The 22,146-nt window shown below is 47.0% G+C and overlaps 1 protein-coding gene across 1 annotated transcript in view; it reads left to right on the top strand.

Moving 5' to 3' along the window:
- The window catches only part of DPYSL5 (dihydropyrimidinase like 5), a 97,835-nt gene that overhangs the window by 67,343 nt on the left and 8,346 nt on the right, over positions 1-22,146 (top strand). Inside the window, exons 3-11 of the mRNA XM_041755333.1 lie at positions 3,256-3,414; positions 5,740-5,919; positions 6,766-6,834; positions 8,775-8,819; positions 10,779-10,854; positions 11,750-11,906; positions 17,147-17,288; positions 18,488-18,630; positions 19,488-19,695. Of these exons, the coding sequence (XP_041611267.1) occupies positions 3,256-3,414; positions 5,740-5,919; positions 6,766-6,834; positions 8,775-8,819; positions 10,779-10,854; positions 11,750-11,906; positions 17,147-17,288; positions 18,488-18,630; positions 19,488-19,695 (1,179 nt within the window). The remainder of the gene's footprint in view (positions 1-3,255; positions 3,415-5,739; positions 5,920-6,765; positions 6,835-8,774; positions 8,820-10,778; positions 10,855-11,749; positions 11,907-17,146; positions 17,289-18,487; positions 18,631-19,487; positions 19,696-22,146) is intronic.

The raw sequence follows: 22,146 nt of genomic DNA, 5'->3' as shown, positions 1-22,146 counted from the left end.
ATCCTGCCTTTTTCGCTCATTATATATAGTATCACCCTTTTTCCATGTTATGACTTAGACTCCATGAACATCATTTCTGTTGACTTCCATTAAACATTGTCCACAGCTTGCTTAACCAACACCATTTTTGCATAAAACCAGGAACATTCAGCAGTCACGCAGTCCCATACTTGTAAACATAATCCTTTTGAAAGCCTCAGAAACAGGATTGGGTCATGCTCTCTGTTGATTTCTACAAGGCTGTTTCTGTGTGGGATGACAGTAAAAAGGTCTGTCACATCTGTGATATCACACTCCAAGGAAGACAGAGCTTGTCGGCATTCATCCCGTGGGTTGGAACTGTACATATTTTAAAAGCCAGCTCTGGGGATGCCTGGGTGGCTCAGCGGTTGAGCATCTGCCTTTGGCTCGGGGAGTGATCCCGAGATCCTGGGATCAAGTCCCACATCAGGCTCCCCTCATGGAACCTGCTTCTCCCTCTGCCTCTATCTCTGCCCCTCTTTGTGTTTCTCATGAATAAATAAATAAAATCTTAAAAAAAAAAAAAAAAGCCAGCTCTGTATATATCTTGCCTGAGAGGCAACAAGTGCTCGTACATACTTGTACATCCAGCATTTGGTCTGGGCTCCTGAATCTTTGCTGATCCTGTTAAACTTGTGCTTTGAGGCCTGAGGTAATAGCAGAAATAATTAGTCCAGATATTTATGTGGCTCTTCCCAGCTTACAGGTGCTCTCACATCCATTGCTACCAGATCTTCTCTGGGCCCCCAGGAGGTGAGGTGTAGAGTGAGCACACAGCTGGCCCTGGATTCCAGCCAATAAGTGAGAAAGTCAGCACCATCATCCAGTGACACCTACCAGAACTCTTCAGTTACTGTCCTTAGGCTCAGGCAAGAGGGATCGTGTCTACCCAGAGCCCACTGTCCTCTTCTAGACTCAGGGTCCCTGGACTTTCTTAGTAAATGGTCCTGAGCACTTCCAGGTCCTATGCAAGCTTGAATCTCTTCTGCTGGGAACCAGACTACCTGTGTGTGCATGCCTGGGTCCAAGGGTAGCATTTTGCAGGGAGTGAGCAGATCTTAGACCTGCAGGCTGCAGGATGAACCCAGGATCAGGGATGTGGGCAGGGGGCAGCTGCAAAGGCTGAAGGTTAACATCCCATATAATGTAGCTCAGAGCTGCAAAGACTCCAAGAGCTCTAAATTCAGGCCTGGCCTTCTCAGCCATATATTTGTTAGAGTAGTAGGAGGATAGAATGTATTCTGTTTGACAGTTAGCTTGATCTGTAACTTTTAACCACTTAGAGATTCAGCATAGGGACCTCCTTTTCTCCTCTTGCTCTGGGACCCACAGATCTTAAGAACAGTATCAGCTCTCTTATCATCCTGTTTCCACCTGTTTCCAGGTCCCTCTTTTTCTATCCAAGGCTAGAGACCTACTGAGTGGGATGTAGAGGAAGACAATCTAGAACCAGTAAAACAAGTGTATAAAATAAAAACAATTTAGTGTATGAAATATCAATATCTGATATCCCCTGTGTCTACATGTAAAGGCAAGAAATGCATTTCAGGGAAGAATAGAGTACAACCACCTGCTGTAAGGATGAATCAGCCCAGCACATCCAGCCAGATCACAAATAGAAACCAGCGAGTAAAGCTACAATCTGCTGCTCTTCCCCTTCTCATTTCCCTGCACCCCCTATCCCATTTCCCTCGCTGTGTACCGCAGAACCACCGCCCTCTGTTGGTGGCTTTAAGCCATGCAAGAAGTCGGACTCCTGCCCTCCCGACATGGCCCAGCCAACATCAGCATGGGAAATCCATGCTGCAAGAGTTTTCATTTTAATTCTTTGACCACTAAATTAACTTTTTTCAGTTCCCCAATCCCCAGCAGTGTTTCTGATTTGTGATTTAGGATTTGACTGTGACTGGAGAAGCATGAAATCATTAAGACAATTTCATTGTCCCGTTTTCTTCCTCTACAGAAAACAGAGATAAACAGCCAAAGTCTGGATAATTAAATGCACACATAAGGACAGACTTCACTCAGTCCACTTTATTAAAGACATTTCACTTGATTTTCCCAACTAACCAGCCAGGGAACTAATTTAGGTAAAGCTTAGAGAGGTTAAGTAACTATTATAATAGCTATTATAGGTAAAGCATCTCAGAGACGTTAAGTAATGTGGCTGAGATTATCCAGCTGGGAGGTGGTGAACGAGGACTCAAACTTAGGCTGATCCAAATTACTGTCAGGACCCAAATAGAAGGATGGGTTTTGTCTAAACTTCTACTCATTGGAAAAAAAAAAAAAAGTCACCCTCTATCAGAGCATACAGAAAGTAGCAGAGCCCTCTCTTGATTATTCTGTTTTGATGAAGCTTTGTTTGGGAACAACATTAGCCAGGAATAGTCTTTGGTCAATGCTCATTCTGGAAGTTTGTGCAGGTCAGCCGACCAAATTGGTTGTTAAAAAAGTATGCATGGGCGAGGTGAATCTTTAATACAGATTTAGTAATTATTCCTGGAGCTATGCTTTTTTTTTTTTTTTTTAATCACGAATGAGGCTTCTTAACGATTTCTTTTTAAGTGGTATCTTGTGGAGATTGTGAATAGGGTAATTTTTCATTGATAAATCATACAGGGACCTAAAAAGTACTCGATCTCAAACAAGATAAATGGAAATGAACTTAACGTGCTTGGAAAAACTGAAAACAAAGAACTCCCATGCGGAAGGTGCTCATGAAAACTTGGAATAAAATCGTTTCATGAAATATGAGTGAATAAAACAAAATGATATATCCAAATTAACATTTTATTCATTAGGATTTAAATACATCTGGATAACTAAATAATTATAAATAGACATTTTGTTACATCAAACATTTGGTTGTGTTGTCTCTATATTCACATTGGCTAAAATCATTGGGTGTGGGATGAGGGGAGTCTGGAAAAGAAAGGCTGGCCTCAGGCTGGGGTAACACACTAAGTGTTTTTTCCAAAGCACCGAGCTAGAACCCATGACAAGGAAGAAGTGGGTTTGTGCTGGATCCACAGTGGTGATAAAGGTTACTGGCTCCTGTATGTCCAGCTCCTTATAATTTCCCAAGCATTGCTGGACTGGAGACTCACAGCCTCTTGCTTGATAGGGTCTGTGGCTGTCCTGAATGTCCACCCAAGGACTCTGTGTGTCTTTGCATTGGTGACTTGGCTGTGGGAAGGGATGTAATGAGACTGCTTTTCCCGTCTCCTGCAGGCAGCACTAGTTGGAGGCACCACCATGGTCATCGGCCACGTCCTGCCTGATAAGGAAACCTCCCTCGTGGATGCCTATGAGAAGTGCCGGGGTCTGGCGGACCCCAAGGTCTGCTGTGACTATGCCCTGCACGTGGGGATCACCTGGTGGGCACCCAAGGTAATGGTGCTGGGTGGAATCCCAAAAGAAGAATGAATCTTCTTTTTAGAACAGGCAAAGGGGCCATTTGGTCAGAGTCAGCTAGGGTGGGGTTCTCTCCCACAGGTGTGGGACCCGCACCACCACCATCCCAACTCCCCCAAATGCCAAGAGAAAAAACACATGGTTCCACAAGAGGACCAGAAGGCTCATTCTGCTTAATTTAAAGGGCCAGTTTTCCAGCAGACACAGAGGGCCTAAGACCAGAGGTGTGGAGAGCGCTGAGTCCTTGCTCAGACCACAGCAGCAACTCTTTTAAGCATTTGACGGAATACTTTACGGTAAGCGCCGCTGACCCCTAAAGTGGCTGCTGCTGAATAGTGGGCTTGGCAAGAGTCAGGCTCATTGTCATGCTGGAAGTGACAGCTTGGTCCTGAGGGCTCAGAACAGAACAGAGGGTCCGATACTGACTGGCTTATTGCTGCCTGGTACAAATGGACTGGGCTACTTCTTTCCTGGGGGGCCCAGCTCCTGCTCTGAGAGCCGTGAGGCTGCTCCTGGCACATGCTGAGGCTGGCTCCCACTGAGCCGTTTCTCGCTTCAGCCACTGTGGCCCTCTGGCTTTCCTGTCCTTCCACTGATCCAGGCCTCAGGGCCAGAGTCCAGTCCCCTCTCCCCGATTCCTACTTCCTTGCTCTTCCCCAAAACAGATAGACAAGCGTTTAGATTTTGTTTCACTTCTGGACTTTTACTGCTTGTTATCCCAGGGAAGCAGCCTGGATGCTCATTCTTTTATCAATTCCGTGTTAATCACCATGTGCTGGTACTCCGTGGGTGCCCTAGAATCAGAAAAATAAATAAGCACTGGGGCACCTGGCTGGCCCAGTCAATAGAGCGTGTGGCTCTTGATCTCAGGATCCTGAGTTCATACCCCACTTTGCGCATAACATCGTCTACTTTTAAAAAAAAACAAAAAACAAAAACAACAAGCATTAAGACATTTTACAGAGTTCTTCAGCTCTAGAGACTGGTCTACAGGGCCTGACTCCCTTCTCAGATGGTAATTAAAAGCCTCAGGTACTTCTGCCCTTGGGTTTTAGCTGTGAGTGTGGGGCTCACCCAGTCTCCTCTGTTATTTCTCACCTGGTCCTTCTGAAAAGCTCGGACCCCTCCAAGCCTCACACCATGAAGACCTCCCTCCTGGTATTGGGTAAAGGCACAGACCACCCTAAATGTCAGTCAGCCCTTATCTCAGGTGAGGGTTTTGTTTATTTTGGATACCCTCCTGGGTGGATGACCCTATCTGGAGCCTCTCTATTCCCTCCACCTGGAGTTGGCCTGGAATAGAGCATCCATTCCAGTTCTCAGCCACACTGAAGCCAGGCCAGCCATCCTCAGGTCCCCAGAGGTTGTGGGGACTTCCACACATCTAGAATTTCAAATTCTTTTTTTGTTATTATCAAATAATTTCTTTCTAACTGAAGATTTTAAAAATAGAAAAGAAGCCCATCATCTGGTCACTCCAACACAACCACTATTGTTTTAGCTTATTTCCTTCCAGTCTTTTCTTCATATGTGCTTTTTTACATAGTAACTCTTTTACTCAATGTGAGCATTTTTGGTTTGGCTGCATGGTCTTCATGACCATCAGTGTGGTGGCTACCTAATGTCCTATCAACGAAATAAATCTCACTTTATATTCCTATTGTCAGACCAATGTTGCTTCCAGTTTTTTCCTAATATAGGTAACGTTGGGATGAAACTCCTTATTCATGTAGCTTTGATCATATTCCTAAATTAGATTTTCCCCAGAGTCTCAGGATTGGATTTCTTTGTTTGTTTTAATTTTACTTTTAGGCAATCTCCAAGCCCTACCTGGGGCTCGAATCCACAACCCCAAGATCAAGAAGAGTTGCATGCTCCATTGACTGAGCCAGCCAGGCGCCTTGGGTCTCAGGATTTTTAGCATTATTCTACTGAATTGTGCATATTTATTAAGGGGGCAGAGGGCACAAGCCCTGAGAGTAAAAAGGTGTTAGTGCATTGATGAATAAGGCTAACTTGGAGTCAGAAACATAGGACAAGCCTACGGAATAGCAGAAACATGCCTGGACAGTAACAATAAAGTTCCTATATGTGTGTCATACTTGACAATTTTCAAAGTACTTCTGCATCTGCTTGCTCACATGACCTCACAGCAGCCTGTGGGGTGGGTGAAAAGTGAGATGATACTATGAGGTTGCTGGTGGTCATATGGCCCACATCTCCATCCTGAGCCAGCGTCTGCCAGCCAGCCTCTTGAACATCTGTACTCACGTGGCATTGCCTTTGCATTTTGCTCTCCAGGTGAAAGCAGAAATGGAGACACTGGTAAGGGAGAAGGGTGTCAACTCCTTCCAGATGTTCATGACCTACAAAGACTTGTATATGCTTCGGGACAGCGAGCTGTATCAAGTGTTGCATGCTTGCAAGGACATTGGAGCGATCCCCCGAGTCCATGCTGAGAATGGGGAGCTCGTGGCCGAGGCAAGGCAATAGAGAATAGAGAATATGGGGGAGGGGGTGCTGGGGTGCCAATACAGATAACTGGGTCTGGGTAGGGGGCAGATTCCTGACCACCCATCACCCATCTCACAATTTTGTTCAGACAAAATAAGTTATAAAAGAAAGTGCAAGATGTTGACAACCCCACAGATGACAAATCTTAATCAGAAAATCCAAACTTGTCTACTATCTGTAAAAAAACAACAACAAAAAAAACAACTCTTCACAGTACAAAATGGTTTCTAAGTCTTAGATAATGTCTTAGTTCTAATATGATATTTAAATTCCATTATAGCAAAAGAATTTGAAGCACCTCTAAGAAATATTTTAAGGAGATTTGACATCAGAATAAATAAGAGTCAGCTCTCTGCTTTCCTGTTACCATCCGCCCTCCAGAAGAGCTGGGATATTATTAGCGGTCTACTCACTGATAGATGAGTCCCTTTGTGCTCCTGGATCTTAAATAGGATACTTGGAAAGGGTTCATCTAGATGTGGCTGGAAGCTAGAGACTTGACTAGACTTCAGTGGAGTAGTTCTGACTTTCAGTCCGATCGTCTTTCACGTCCCAAACTTGCTGGTTAGATACAGAACTGTAATTTTAAGAGGAAAAAATATAGTCCATCCTTATGGAGGTGAGACCTAGGAGAGTCTAACTGCCCCCTTACTGCAAGGGAGCCCTGTACTGATTCTGCCCTCTTTGGGAGATGAATACTACAGAGGTGAGAAAAGTAGCAAGTCTATTGCAATGGGCTCTGTCCAACATATTTGAGAGTCCCTGGGGTTTGTGATTTTTCTTGTATCACTCAATTTTCTGTCTTTTATTCAGGGTGCCAAGGAAGCGCTAGATTTGGGTATCACGGGCCCAGAAGGAATCGAAATCAGCCGCCCAGAAGAGGTGAGAAAAACTTTCTGTGCCTTTTGTCAGCTTCTTTCCTATGGGTTCATAGAATCTTTCTTTTTTTTAATTTATTTATTTATTCATGAGAGACACAGAGAGAGAGAGGCAGAGATATAGACATAGAGAGAAGCAGGCTCCATGCAGGGAACCCGATGTGGGACTCCATCCGGACTCCAGGATCATGCCCTGAGCCAAAGGCAGATGCTCAACCACTGAGCCACCCAGACATCCCTGGATTCATAGAATCTTTTTTTTCTAAGATTTTATTTATTTACTCATGAGAGCACACAGAGAGAAGCAGAGACATAGGCAGACAGAGAAGCAGGCTCCCTGCGGGGAGCCTGATGTAGGACTCGATCCCAGGACCCTGGGATCATGCCCTGAGCCAAAGGCTTTGGGCTTCCTTGGGAATGACATTTGGGGGGAAACCAGACCCATCTGATTTAATTCTGATTTCAGGGATCTGAGGGAGATAAAGTGAGCACAGCAGGGGCTGCTTTCCCCAAAATTGAATGGGCAGTGGGGAGACAGAGTGAAAGGACCTTCATGTGTTTTTTTTTTAAGATTTTATTTATTTATTCATGAGAGAGAGAGAGAGAGGCAGAGACATAGGCAGAGGGAAAAGACGGCTCCATGCAGGGAGCCTGATGTGGGACTCAATCCCGGGTCCTCAGGATCACGCCCTGGGTCAAAAGCGGTGCTAAACCACTGAGCCACCCGTGCTGCCCAGACCTTCATGTGTTAAAAGAAATTCCAGGCTATAAGCCAGTGAGTGAGTCAACGTTTTTGGAATGAGATCCTTTTGAGCATCTGAGGAAAACTTCAGATGCTTCCCACCAACAACCAGAGGCACACAGGTGTCCGTGCTCCCTGCCCCTTATTACCCCATGACCCACGGCAATGGTAATGAAAAGCCCCACCATCCTTCTGCCCTGTGGTTTTGTCCTTGTGCAGTTTTGCAGGGCATCCACCCACATCCCCCATTGCCCCCCCCCCCCCCCCCCCGCTAAAGAATTCTCCTCTGGCGGGATCACATTGGACAAATAGTGCCTTCTTGTCCTGTGACCCTATTCAGATATCCTCTGCCATTCGTGAGGAGAAAGCTATTTCCCATTTCTTCAAAGCCTTCCGTGCAGAATGCTGGCTGGATGTTCACGAGGCACAAGGATCCAGAGACAGGATGTGATGGCACTGCCATCAGTCGGGCAAGGCCCTGAGTGTGCCTGTGAGAACAGGAGTGGGCGGTGGTCACAGGACTGGGCTTTGTTCACTTATAGGCGGGCAAGAGCAAGTCTTTGACTGTAGGGTATTAATAGCATGAGCCATCACTGACATCATCTGCTGGTTAAAGTCTCCACGCCAGGGGAGATTTTGCTCTCCAGAGGACACTCGGCAATGCCTAGTGACGTTTTGGTTGTCCCACCTGGGGATGGTACTGCTGGCATCTAGTGGGTAGAGGTGAGGGATGCTGCTTGAGGATCCCAGGGTGCCCAGATAGCCCCTACCTCCAAGAATTACTGGACTAAGAATGTTTATAGTGCTGAGGTTCAGAAACCCTGGTCTAGGCTAATTTCCAGCCTGATATTAGGATTGTTCTTTGCTACCACGCTGTGTGGCTGTGGAGACAATACACCAGAAAGCATGGAGAGATGGGACTCTAGGTTTCCCTTTGCTTTTGTTTCCTTGCCTTTTATTTAAGGCCCGAGTAGCATCCCAAAAGGATGTGCTGGGGATACTAAGTTCTTGGATTCCCTCAGGGCAAGCAGAGTGCTTGGAGCTTGGTGCTCCTGTAATGCAGCCCCTATGGGTGCTGTTGACCCTTCCAACTCTGTGTTCGATGTACCAACACTTTCGACAAAGTGGGCTCCCGAGCAGATGTGGGCTTGCTTGGAAGAGATGGTGAGGCTTGTTTTCTTCCTGTCCTTTGTTTCTAACAGCTGGAAGCTGAAGCCACTCACCGAGTCATCACCATTGCAAACAGGGTAAGTAGACCCCACCTGCCCCTGAACCCGTTCTCGACTCTGGGTTCAGAAACCAGAATCTTCTGTCTACACAGCACAGTCCCATTCTGTCCTGGCTGCCAACATCATCCCTGACTCGCAGGACCCCAAAACTGCTTGCTGGGTGAATGCTGCTTTTCCCACAGACCTGGTGGAGGTCCTTGCTGTCTGCTCTCTCTTCCACCCCCTTGAGCTTGCTGAGTCTGGCTTCACTGCTCAAGTGGAAGTGGTTCCCACGGGAGGAGGATGGGTTTGGAGGCCACAGAGCCTCCCTGCAACCAAACTCTGTCTTCTGTAGAGGAATTCGGTAGATGTTTGCTTTGAGAACTGAGATTTAAGCCTCTGCCTCTGGACCACTTAGAAGTTTTCCTTGGTATCGCTCAGGGTCAGGGGGTGCAGATGCAGTGTGATGGTGGGAAATGAGCAAGAGATGTGAGGCCTTTACCAAATATAAGCTCTCCACATATGCAGGTCACTCAACCACTCTGATGACTCTTTTGTTGTCTGAAATTGGTATAGTAATAACACTTCTCACGGGATGGTTGTGAGGATCAAAGGAGGCAGAGAAGGAAAGGCACTTTATAAACAGCAGAGCACTAGACCAAGGTTATTTCTCCTTCTAAACGATCATTAAAGAGTTCGATTTGCTCAGATAATCTGAACGGTCGCCTCTAGAACACCGGTTTTCTCAGTGTGGTGCCTGGACTGGGAGCATCGACATTTGTTAGAAGTTTAAGAATGCAAATTCTCAGGCCCTCGCAGACCTATTGAATCAGGAATGTGGGAATGATGCCCAGCCATCAGTTTTAAATAGCCTACCCCCGATTCTAGTGGGCACTCATGCTCAGAGAACCTCTCTTCTGAAAAGACATGGACTCCCCCTGAAGGATGTAAGCCTCAGGGGTGCTGTTAGGAACACCAGAGAAAACACAAGAGGTTGGAGGTCCAGCGGATCTCAGAATTAGTAAAGTTGTGCCAAGCACATGACATGTTGGGCCTTTTCCTAGGCTCTCTGTCCTCTCATTTTGATAAGTAGAGAAGGCATCACAGTAACATTTGGGAAAATTTTCCGATTAGCAATCTACAAGTCTGGGCACTGGACAAGGACGTTGTTTTACTGGCACGATAGTAGTTATGATATCAGTTACTTCCTGATGGAAACTTGCCCCAGAATAAAGAAAGATCTGAACAACAGAAGGCCAGATTCCTGGGTTTGGGGTTTTGCTTTTTTTTTAAGATTTTATTTATTCTTTCATGAGAGACACAGAGAGAGAGGCAGAGACCTAGGCAGAGGGAGAAAAGGCTCCCCGTGGGGAGCCTGATACAGGACTCGATCCCAGGACCCCAGGATCACGTCCTGAACGTGATCACTGTCCTGAAGGCAGATGCTCACCCACTGAGCCCCCCAGGCACTCCCAGCTTCCTGTTTTTTAGTTCAAACATATGCCCAGAGAAGTGAAGAGAGGAGAAGCTCATCGATACTACAATCCAGGTGTCTACTTGCAAGACCAATCCTGTCTGACTCAGACTCCAAACCCTGAACCTCCTGTATTTCATTTCTTCTCCAGGGTGCATTCTATCTACTGATAAAGCAGCCCTCATACAGTGTAATCCTCGACTGTCTCTAGGTCATCACACTCATGAACGAAAATAGGCCCTTGTATTAAGTTATCAATCATCTTGATTTGGGCTGGTAGAGGATGGGAGGTTCAGCCCTCAACATCTTGCCCTGACATTGCCCCTGGGCTCTGGTGCTGGGTGCTGTCTGCCTCCTCCTCGCTTCACGCGGTCTGGGCTCGGGGCTGCCCCGCATTCCCGAGAGTAGGGGCTGAGAGACGCAGGGGTTGGCACTGGGGCCAGGATTGGTTTGCCCGGGGCTGGGCTAGTGCTTAGCCAGTTCCTGGGGTTGATGCACTCTCTTCCCACTGGGTTTTCCTTTAGACTCACTGCCCGATCTACCTGGTCAACGTGTCCAGCATCTCGGCCGGCGATGTTATCGCAGCTGCTAAGATGCAAGGTGAGTCCTGGGGCTGGAGTGGACAGTTCGCGTGCATGGTGGGGTTGCAGCCCTATGGGGCCCACCAGCGCGGTGTCCGCCCTGTTCTCCACTGTCACCCTCAGAAGCCTTCTGCCCTAACCCGGTCTCCGTGTTCAGAACCAGTGTTTCCTCTGCACGCTTGTCTGCCTAACAGCTTTACAGGCGTGTCTGTCACCTCTCCTGGGTCTGGTAAAATTTTCCAAGTTTTCAGGCAACTTGTTCATTGCTACCTTTTGGCCTCTTGGGTTTTACTAGTGGTTGCCTTGGTAACCAACATAAAATACTGGACCAGTTCCAATGGGCCTTTCAAGGGGTGCCTGAGATGGCCCTGGAGAAATAACAGGTAGGAGCCCAACCTCCCTCACAGCCACCTGGCTCCATGTCCAAGCCCCAGGGCACCTGTGGGTCATGGCCTGGCTCAGGGTGCCAGTGAGGTCCTGGTAACAGGAGAAACAAAGTCATGGTCACAGACCCGGGGATATAAATCAGAGCAAGGGCTTCCAGCCTTCTGGCAATATGGCCTCGAGATCTGGCCCCTCACCTCTCCCCTAGGGGCAGCCCCTTGTGTGTCTCACCTGCACCGGTACCTCTCCCTCCTCCTGTCCGCACCCTACAGCCCCAGTGCTCCAGCCAAAGGGAGCTCCTCCAAGCGCCCCTCCTCGGCACCCCTGCCCTTCTGTCCTCCTTGTCTGGAGCCAGCAGTAGCCATGTGGAGTGCCCTGGCCTAGAACCCCTCTGTGTTCTCAAACGCCTGTGTGAGCGTGGGCAAGTCCCTCCCTCCCCCTGACTTCGGCAACTCCACCTGTGGCCAGTCAGACCAGTGAGCTCTCAGTTCAGTGGCTTCCCAGTTATGGTCTGACCTTCCTTCTTCCAGGGAAGGTTGTGCTGGCTGAGACGACCACCGCGCATGCCACACTGACGGGCTTACACTACTACCACCAGGACTGGTCCCACGCGGCGGCCTATGTCACGGTGCCTCCCCTGAGACTGGACACCAACACCTCAACCTACCTCATGAGCCTGCTGGCCAAGTAAGGTACCCCGGCAGAATGCTGGGGCCCCCGGAGCACATCACTGACTCGTAATATGTGCCTCCCCGGGGATTTATAGATCTTCAAGGTGATGTCGTAGAGGCCCCAGATCTGACCTGGGGTTGATTCCCTTGTGCCTGTGGAAGGACTTAGCTCTGGTTCCCTTCTCCAGAGCCTGTCAGATAATTGCCATCCCATGGGGCTTCTCTGACCACTTGAGTTGGAGTGAGAGCTTCTGAAGTGTAAGAGTCAAGAGCTTATCAGTGTGAACAGTGCCGATTCGGAATTTCAAAGGACATTGCTTCCTTACCCTGAAGACCCTTGCAGGGCTATAGGATGTGGCCTCTGACGTGTCCGGGAATATAGGTGGACCTTTCTATCTCTGGGTTCACCTCTCCCTCCTCTCGTTGCTTCGCGTGCGGTTTCTCTCCTGTGTGTTCCTCCCTTCTTTCTTTCCTCTTTACTCTTTTCCTTCTGCCCTCTCTCCCGCTTTCCCTTCATCCTTCCTTCCAGATCTTCTTTTCTCCAGCTCCCTCTCTTTTTTTTTTTTTTTAAATTATTTATTTATGATAGTCACACACACAGAGAGAGAGAGAGAGGCAGAGACACAGGCAGAGGGAGAAGCAGGCTCCATGCACCGGGAGCCCAACGTGGGACTCCATCCCGGGTCTCCAGGATCGCGCCCTGGGCCAAAGGCAGGCGCCAAACCGCTGCATCACCCAGGGATCCCTCCCTCTCTTTTTAACACTACTTTTTCTCATGGTGATCCAAATAGAAAAGTCACAGATTTAACAAACAGTCTGAATGAATAGCTTTTGTTCTGTTCCCAAACTGCTTGCAGCTTCTTTATTTCCTTTAATGACATTTTGGGTGGAATCCATTGCTTTCTCTCCCTTCTGGTCATTAAAGTCCAGTCTACTTTAAACATCGGCGTCCTCCCTTCCCCATGCCCAATTCAAGGCCGGGGGATTCTTCTCCACACCCAAGCATCATGCAGGGCACAGGCCCAGTGTGGGCTCTCTTGTGTCTTCCTTACACCATCCCCAGCTCCAGGAGATAGATTTCAGCTTGACCTCTTCCTTCCTTACCTTCTAGCTTCCAGAACCAGCAGCATCCCCATAAACAAAGATCCTGGAAGGCAGCTCAAGCCTGACTACCTTCTGGAGTGTCTGGGCCCCAGTGAAAGCTCTCACAGCTTTGCCATTATCTATGGTGGGAGGGCAGGTTGTCCCCACCCCACTGGCTCTCCTTGCCCAGAGCCCCAGGGCCAGTCCACCAGTCCACCTCTCAGACAGATAACCACTGCTATCACCTCTGTTCTCCATGGGTGAACCTATTGAGATGTGCCCTCCTTAACTGCTAGGAAAGAGTAGGGAAGCCCACGCAAACCACAAAAAAGAAGAAGGAAGGAAAGATTACAGGGCTATCCATTCTGCAACATTTCAGTATCCCTGCCTGTCTTCTGCTTCCATACCCCTGGGGATGGTGATTGACCTCTCTCTCCTAGGATGATGAGGAGAATGATTGAGAGAAGTGGCCAGCCCCAACTAAAGGGGACTGTCTTTAGATAACCGGGCACTTACTCTATCCATGCATGTGCTTACGTTTCCATCCTGGTTGTCACCAACTGGAGAATCCCCACCAGACATCCTGCTGTGTTAACACCTTAAAGTGGGGTGTGGGGCACAGTCAATCAGGTCTCAGAGGGAGGAGGCCCCTGGAGGGGCAGTGTATGTGCAGCACCATGCCGTGATTATTTCCCCTCCCACAGTATTGCTGTGACATTGAGCAGCAGCGGCCCTTACAGACTGAAATGAATTAGGGAGTATGAGAGAGGAAAAAATGTCAGGTCAGCTCTTACTTATAAAAATGTTTCTCAGGGGCATCTGGGCGGTTCAGTCGTTGAAGCATCTGTCTCTTGATCGCAGCTCAGGTCTTGATCTCAGAGTTGTGAGTTCAAGCCCCACATTGGGCTCCTTGCTGGGTGCGGGGTCTACTTTAAAAAAAAAAAAAAAAAGCTTCTCATTGGGAAAAACCAGCCTCCTTATCATCATTATCAACACAACAAAAACAAACAAGTGTCAAGAGCCCACTGTAATACTTTGGGCTCAGTTCCAAGGTCAAAGAATTTTTTGAAACCACTCTGCTTGCCACAGGCAATTCAATGGAAAGAACAGAAGGGTGGTAAAGGCCTCCACCTACCCAAATTCAAATAGGCTGGGGGTGGGGGGAGTATTATTAATTGAATGATTTAAGTTTTTATATCTAGCCTATTTTTAGTTTAAATTATGTAAATAGGGATCCCTGGGTGGCGCAGCGGTTTGGCGCCTGCCTTTGGCCCAGGGCGCGATCCTGGAGACCCGGGATCGAATCCCACGTCGGGCTCCCGGTGCATAGAGCCTGCTTCTCCCTCTGTCTGTGTCTCTGCCTCTCTCTCTCTCTCTCTGTGACTATCATAAAAAAATAAAAAAATAAAAAATAAATAAAAAAAAATAAAAAATAAATTATGTAAATAAATTCACTCAAGTTGAATTGTAATTTCATGTGAGCTATTATGAGAAGAGTTTGAATTCCTTTTTAAAATCAGTGCATATTGTAAAAGTGTGCAATTTTATAGGATTTGGAGCATTGTTTAACATTTTCGTTATTTACAGGAATTTATGGTCACTATCATTTTGTCTTTAGGACGCATTGTTGGTGATAATTGATATTACACAAAATACTTGATAGAAAACCCAGACACCAATTACCATATTCTTGTAAGAAAATGTGTGCTGCTTCATCATGATCTACTTTCAGATATGATTTCTTATATATCAGATCAGGGTAAAAAGCACAATCTACAGATGTAAGAGTTTATCCTTTACTTAAAATCTAGTTTCTTTTTCCTTTCTTGTTTTCTTTTTTAATTGAAGTCTAGTTGACCCACGATGTGACATTAGTTTTAGGCATGCAACAATGATTTGACAGCTCTATGGGTTATGCTAGGCTCACAAGTGTAGCTCCCATCTGTCACCATACAACACTACTGCGGTGCCATTGACGGTATTCCCTATCTGTGCCTTTCATCCCAGTGACTGGAAACCTGTACTGCCCCCTCCCCTTCACCCATTTTGCCTATCCCTCTACCCTCTCCCTCTTGGCAACCATCAGTTTGTTCTCTGTGTGAAAAATCTAATTTATTAGAGGGGCCAGAAGTTTTTTCATCTGAATATGTAAAATGTTAAAGTACTTAAGAAAGCCGGTCATGTTTTAAACTTTAAAGAGTATGGTTTGGTGTGTCATATCTCCTAGATTCAGGGCAGCATTAGGTGACCTCTAAAGCCCTTCTGGAAAGAGCGCCTGGGTGGCTCAGCCATTAGGTGTCTGCCTTCACCTCAGGTGGTGATCTCATGCTCCTGGGATTGAACCCCACATCAGGTTCCCAGCTAGCGGGGAGTATGCTTCTCCTCCTTCTGCACTTCCTCCCCCCACTCATGCTTGCACTCTCACTCTCAAACAAACAAATAAAAAATCTTAAAAAAAAAATTCCTTCTGGAATGTGACCACGTTCATTCACACCTAACCCAAGGGCACCTAGGAGTCTTTTTTGAAGGTGGCTGCTCAGTAAGACTTGGTTAAAGAATTGAAGTTGAGGTCCCTAATACTCAGCCCATGACTCTTAAAGGCACATCTTCCAATCTAAAACCTTCCTCGGGCTTCTGGATGACCTCTGAGAAGAAGGTGAAACTCTGTTGGGTTCTGCAGGCCCAAGGTATGTGGGCATCCCTGGGGCACCCTAGAGCAAACCCTCTACTCTGTGGAGAGTCCCTCCTGCAATCTTTGAGAAGGCCCAGAGCAGCATCTTTGGCTAATGAGGACACCAGCCCATGCTACAGGGAGAGCTAAGTCATCTCACTGTGGATTTGGCCAAGGACATCAGTCATTTGGCACCATTTGTGACTGATGAGCCCTGCCAGGCCCTCAGTAGTCAGCCCAATGAGCAGCCTGACCCCAAATCGTCTGAGGGCTTAACAAATATGCCTGGTCACCAACCCAGTGAATGCCTTCTGCTCCCAAATTCCCCCCTTCTGATGTGGGCAGCTTGGATGGCCCGCAGGCATTCCCAAGGCTTTAGCACCTCCTACAAATAGATTAGACTCTTAGGGCTCCTGCTGTGTAGTCCCAGCAATCGTCCCCCTCTCCCACATGACCCCATGCTACAGCCTGGACCCTCTGTGCCCTCCAACAGTGTTCTCTCCTGACGTTGTCCCAGCCTGGGCAACGTGGACATCCTTCCCCCTCTGCCCCTCCCCACCTCTGAGTCCTCAGTCTACAGAGATCTCTGAACAAGGCCAAGTTCTCTGCCGTCTCATGCATGGTCTCACCCTCCTGAGTCTCTGCCCTAAGTTCCTAGCTAGCCTAGAACACCCAGAGAGCTGAAGCCACCCACAACCTTGCACAGACACCAGCCTCAGTGACCGCCTGATGGTCATGGTGGGCAGGGGTGATGAACTAGTTGACTTGAATGTCATGACTGGTTTATGAAGACAGACTTCTCTCTGTCTTGGCCCTGCTTTCCCCTTCTGCCAGTAGAACTCCACATCCAAGAAAGGCTATGGCTGCAAGTTATTTAGCAAAGCATTGAAAAATATTAGGAAAGAAAATCCCCATAATTCCATATTGAGAAATTAAATTATTAATATTTTGATATATTTACTTCTGGTTCTATGTGTGTACTATATGTTATTATAATAACTGGGTTCAACTCTTTTTTTCATATAGCAGTGTATCCTGTTTGCCTGTATCAGTAAAAATTCTTTTAAAACATCTTTTTTAACAGCTAAATAACATTTCAAAAACATTGAACCTGTAAATGTTTTGCCCAGCACGTGCTTATCACCAACAGGGACTGGTAGAGGTTGAGGAAGATGAGGGGAAGTTGGTATGGGGGCTTGTGGCTATAAACCTCCCCTCGATGAGCAAAATTCTAAGTTCAATTTTTCTCTGCCCTCTGTCTTAACCCTTAAAAGTTGACATCCCAAAGGCTGACACTGGCAGTTGGTGTCACTCTCAGCCCATATGCCCATTCTGCAGATGAGCCAACTGAGGTTCACACAGATGAAATAACTTGTCAGGGGTCATACTTTAGAGATCAGCTTTGCCTGGATCCCAAGAGAAGGCTTTTCTGCTCCATCTGTCCCCACTCTTTGGAACCCTGGCCTCCCTCCCTTACTAGTCACATCCTTCTCTCTATCCAGTGATACTCTGAACATTGTGGCATCAGATCACCGGCCTTTCACTACGAAGCAGAAAGCTATGGGCAAGGAGGACTTCACCAAGATTCCGCATGGAGTGAGTGGCGTGCAGGACCGCATGAGCGTCATCTGGGAGAGAGGAGTGGTACGTTCTAGGGACCCCTCTCTGCTCAAGTCCTAGCAAGAGTTTTCACTCTTTGGAAGCCTGCATCAATGGCTCCTTGTTTCACTTAAAAACAAAACCAAAAAGGTCATTTTTCCCCCCAGTCAGAAAGGTAGTACGGCCTACTATAGAAATTTGGAAAGTATGGAAAAATATTAGGAAAGAAAATCCCCATAATTCCATATTGAGAAATTAAATTATTAATATTTTGATATATTTCCTTCAGGTTCTATGTGTGTACTATATGTTATTATAATAACTGGGTTCATCTTTTTTATATATATATATAGCAGTGTATCCTGAGTGTTTGCCTGTATCACTAAAAATTCTTTTAAAACATCTTTTTTTACCAGCCTAATAACGTTTCCTCCAATGGTAGTACCACATTTGTTCATCCTTCCCTGATGTTTGGAACTTTTAGCTGTTTCAAATTTTTGCACTTACAAATACTGCTGCAGAGAATTTCTTTGTTCATGAGTAAATATATATATGTCAGCATTCTAATTATTTCTTTAGGACAGATTCCTAGAAGCAGATTTCTGAGCCAAAGGATATGAACATTTTTAAGGTTCTTTATATATTTTGTCTAATTGCTTTACAAAAAAGATAAGGACTAGGACTTCATTTGAATACCACCTGTTCTCCCCATGAAGAATAAGTATTTTTGGTCTTGACCTATCACAGATTAGACACAGCAAAGTATGAACCTAAGGAGAATTTGAAGTCCTGAAGACTAAGCCACCAGCTCACGGGGGCCCATGAGTAGCTGAGGAATCCCCCTTGAGGGATGTCCATGGTGCTCTCACTGGTAGGTGAGGCAGTAAGATGTTTTTCAAGAGAACAAAATATATGTCCCTTTGTGGATGGAGGGAGGCTCCTGACCCATCCATAGTGGGCACATGAGTAGAGCTTTTTGTACAAACAGGAGGTAAATTTCCAACAGGTAGACAGCCTTATGCAAAGTGCCCACTCACCACTGTTGCTTGATGAAGGAGTAAGGAGTGAGCAAGCCTGGGAACCAAGCCAACCAGGTTGGCTTATCTGAGATGGTCCCCACATCATTGTCCTTCTTGGCGCCATTGTTCTGATCAACTGAAAGGCTACAGGCCAGAGTCAAGGGTGACCAAGGGTTTGAGGCACACATAGGGTTTGGTTGACTTGACACTTTTGCAATGCTTCAGGTTGGAGGAAAGATGGATGAGAACCGTTTTGTGGCTGTTACCAGTTCCAATGCAGCGAAGATTCTCAACCTGTATCCCCGCAAAGGCCGCATCATCCCTGGAGCTGATGCTGACGTGGTGGTGTGGGATCCAGAAGCCACAAAGTAAAACCTGCTGCTTGTTTCCAGGGCTAGAGGGATATGGGGTATTTAAGGAACTTATCTTACAAAACTCCACAAGCTTATCATCTTTGCACTGCATCTAGCATAGAGAAGTATGACCCTGAGGTGTGGTTCACTTCAACAAATATTTGAAGGCCTGCATGGTCTGGGCAGCGCAGAGTCTACTTGAAAGTCTCTCTTCTTTTGCCCCTCCTGCCCGAGCTCTCTCCTTCTCTCTCAAAAGTAAATAAATCTAAATAAACAGGCAAATAAACACTAGAGTTTAGCCCAGTTGATTAATTTCCTGGGACTGCCCTAGCCCTACCACAGACTGGGGGGCTTATACAGCAGAAATGGATTTTCTCACAGTTCTGGAGGCTAGAAGTCCAAGATCAAGGCATCAGCAGGGCTCACCAGGGTTGGTTTCATCTGAGGCCTCTCTCCTTGGGTTGTCAATGGCTGTCTTTCCCCTCCATCTTCACATGGTCTTTCCTCTATGAGTGTCCATGTCCATGTCTGGTGTCTCAGTTTCCTCTTCTTATAAAGACATCAGTCAGATTGGATTAGGGTCTACCCTATGACCTCATTTTACTTAAATTAGCTCTTTAAAAACCCTATCTCTAAATGCAGGAACATTCAGAGACTGGGGCTGTATAAATTTGGGAGATAATAACAATTCAGTCGGCAACAACCAGTTTTTAGGGATTATTCCTTCCCACAGAGCATCCTCCCTTCCCACTAAACATCACCCCTTGTCACTGAGCATCATCCCATCCCACTGAGCATCTCCTCCTCCCACTGAGATGAATTATCTTTACCTCTTCTCAGAGCTTTCTCTCCCACCACTCCCTTTCCGCCAGGACCATCTCAGCCAGCACCCAGGTGCAGGGAGGAGACTTCAACCTGTATGAGAACATGCGCTGCCATGGCGTACCACTGGTCACCATCAGCCGGGGGCGAGTCGTGTACGAGAATGGTGTCTTCATGTGTGCGGAGGGCACTGGCAAGTTCTACCCGCTGAGGTCCTTCCCAGATACTGTCTACAAGAAGCTAGTCCAGAGAGAAAAGGTAAGATGAGGAAAGGGGAAGAAGGTATATGGAAAGAAGTTAAAACCCCCTGTTGGGGAATTCTAGAATGGCTATTTTATTTTATTTTATTTTATTTTATTTTATTTTAAATTTTTTTTTTTTAATGATAGTCACACACAGAGAGAGAGAGAGAGGCAGAGACACAGGCAGAGGGAGAAGCAGGCTCCATGCACCGGGAGCCCGACGTGGGACTCGATCCCGGGTCTCCAGGACCGCACCCTGGGCCAAAGGCAGGCGCTAAACCACTGCGCCACCCAGGGATCCCTTTTTTTTTTTTTTTGGAATGGCTATTTTAAATCTCAAAGATGTTCTCTGTTTTTCCCACTGAATCCTATTGCCTGGAATGGCTACCTTGGGAATAATTGGAAGAACAGAAAGGGGTACCTATAACAGTAAAATGTCGTGAGAACCGTTGCTAATTCCCCTGCAGCTAGGGGAATACCACGAGATGCTCAGAGATGTCCCCAAAGTCTACTCTCTAGGAGGACTCTTGGCAGCCCTCTGATAGGATTCCTGGCTTGGCCTGGGTTATCATATTTGCCCTGGAGTTTCTCTTTCCCTGAAACCTCCCTTTCCCTGTGACTGTAGTAAGGTGGGTGGGATTTACCATGTCTGTAATAGTGCATATTTTAGGGGTCCCACCCAGTCCTTGGATTCCATAAACACCTGTTCACTAAATCTTTGGGCTTCATCTCATCCCCAGGGCTTCTGTCCTCTGAGTAGACAAGTCACCCAAAAGAAGACTGGCTGTTCCCTCATTGCTTGGGAATTGATGGTCCAGCCTTATCATTGAGAGCTGCCCCGGAGAATCAGGCCTGAGTTCTTGCTGACAACTCCAGGTGCTGGGAAGTGCAGTCCTGGCCTCTGGGTGGATGTCCCAGATCATCAGCAAAGAGCAAATCTGATACAGGGACAGTATCGTGCTGTTTCCCTTCCCCTTCTTGTGGCAAAAGGCAATATTCTAGAAGTGTTCTTCTATCATGACCGAGAGCCCCGCAGCCCGTGCCTCACTGGTCCAGCAGCTCTCTTGCCTAGGCTCTGGGATGCTGTGGTTGGAATCATGGCACACTTAAGAGATGTCAATCCTTTTTTTTTTTTTTTTTAATTTCCTCATTCATCTTCTCCTGTGTTCTATTCTTCTGTTCCTTTTGTCCAGTCCCTCCCAATCCTCTGTACACAGCATACTCACTATGTGTTCTGAAAGTAGTTCAGCAAAGTTTCTGGTAAGCTGCCCAGCTCAGCCTCATCAGTCAGCCACTTGTCTGTGCAGGGATGAGACTCAGTAAAATGGGGTGTGTGTTTTTTGGCCAGAGGCCCGAAGTAGCAGCTGGTGGGGGCACCCTTTCTAGATTCTTCCAGGTCACCTCCCCACCCTCACCTCACCCACCATATCATAGTCACTGTCCCAGACCAGCATCAGCTTCCTACTCTTAGGTACCGTGTTCTCTACTCACCATCAGCTCTGACTTCCAGCAGGGACCAGAAATATAAGGGACCCTGACTGAAAAAGACTCAGTTGCCATGTTGCTGAGCTCTAGAAATCTGCTCAAGAGTATCCCAGGAATAGGCCTTTTAAGAGCTGCCTGTGGCTTGGCACACTTGCCATGAAATGATTACATGACCTCTTGTCTTCAGCCAAACTCTTGGTTCTCTAGTCTTTATGTAAAGGCCAGACTTCCTGACTCAGTCCCTCAGGCCTCCCCTCCTTGTTCCCATTCTTGTTCCTTCCTGGAACCACCCAAAGGCTTTCAGGAGCAGCTGCTTCAGCCTGTGCCTTACCAGCTGTTCTCTGAACACCCACTACTCTGGCTGGCCTGTAAGGCCCCAGTCCTGGAAGGAAGATTCCACCAGGTGGGATGGGAGGCTAGCACAGGCCTTCCTGCTCTCCTCAGACCTCTAACCAAGACCTTGTTTCACCCTGAGTGTGGTCTTCCATAGAGCCCCACTGTACAAGTTCACTGACAAAAACCACAGCTTTCACAAATATAGTCCAGCTCTCCTGGGCTGGAAGGGGGATGTGTATTGGGACAAGGGGAATGCTAGAGCTGGGTACTACCAGTTTTAATTCCCCATCTTTGATTATCAAATATAATTTTTTTAAGTTTTATTTACTTCAGTAATCTCTACACCCCACATGGGAGTCAAACTCACAACCCCAAGATCAAGAGTCACATGCTCCTCTGACCAAGCCAGCCAGGACTCCTGATTTTCGGATCCAATTTTAAGTAGCCAGACAAACAAGAGTTCTGGGTTCCTGAAGGCACAAGAGGGAAGCGTGAACCAGTCTGTGACCACTGAGTCACTCTTGATTCGTTGGCTTAGGGGCCCTTGAGGTCCTACTATTGCCTGGTTCATTCCCAGTCTTGATGAAGTGAGGGCATGTAAGCCTGATATTTGAGATGCAGTGCTCTAAAGTGTAAGAGTAAGCAG

The sequence above is a fragment of the Vulpes lagopus genome, chromosome 5 (genome assembly GCF_018345385.1).
Source record: "Vulpes lagopus strain Blue_001 chromosome 5, ASM1834538v1, whole genome shotgun sequence".
NCBI lineage: Eukaryota > Metazoa > Chordata > Mammalia > Carnivora > Canidae > Vulpes > Vulpes lagopus.
This window is presented reverse-complemented; position numbering and strand designations above follow the sequence as displayed.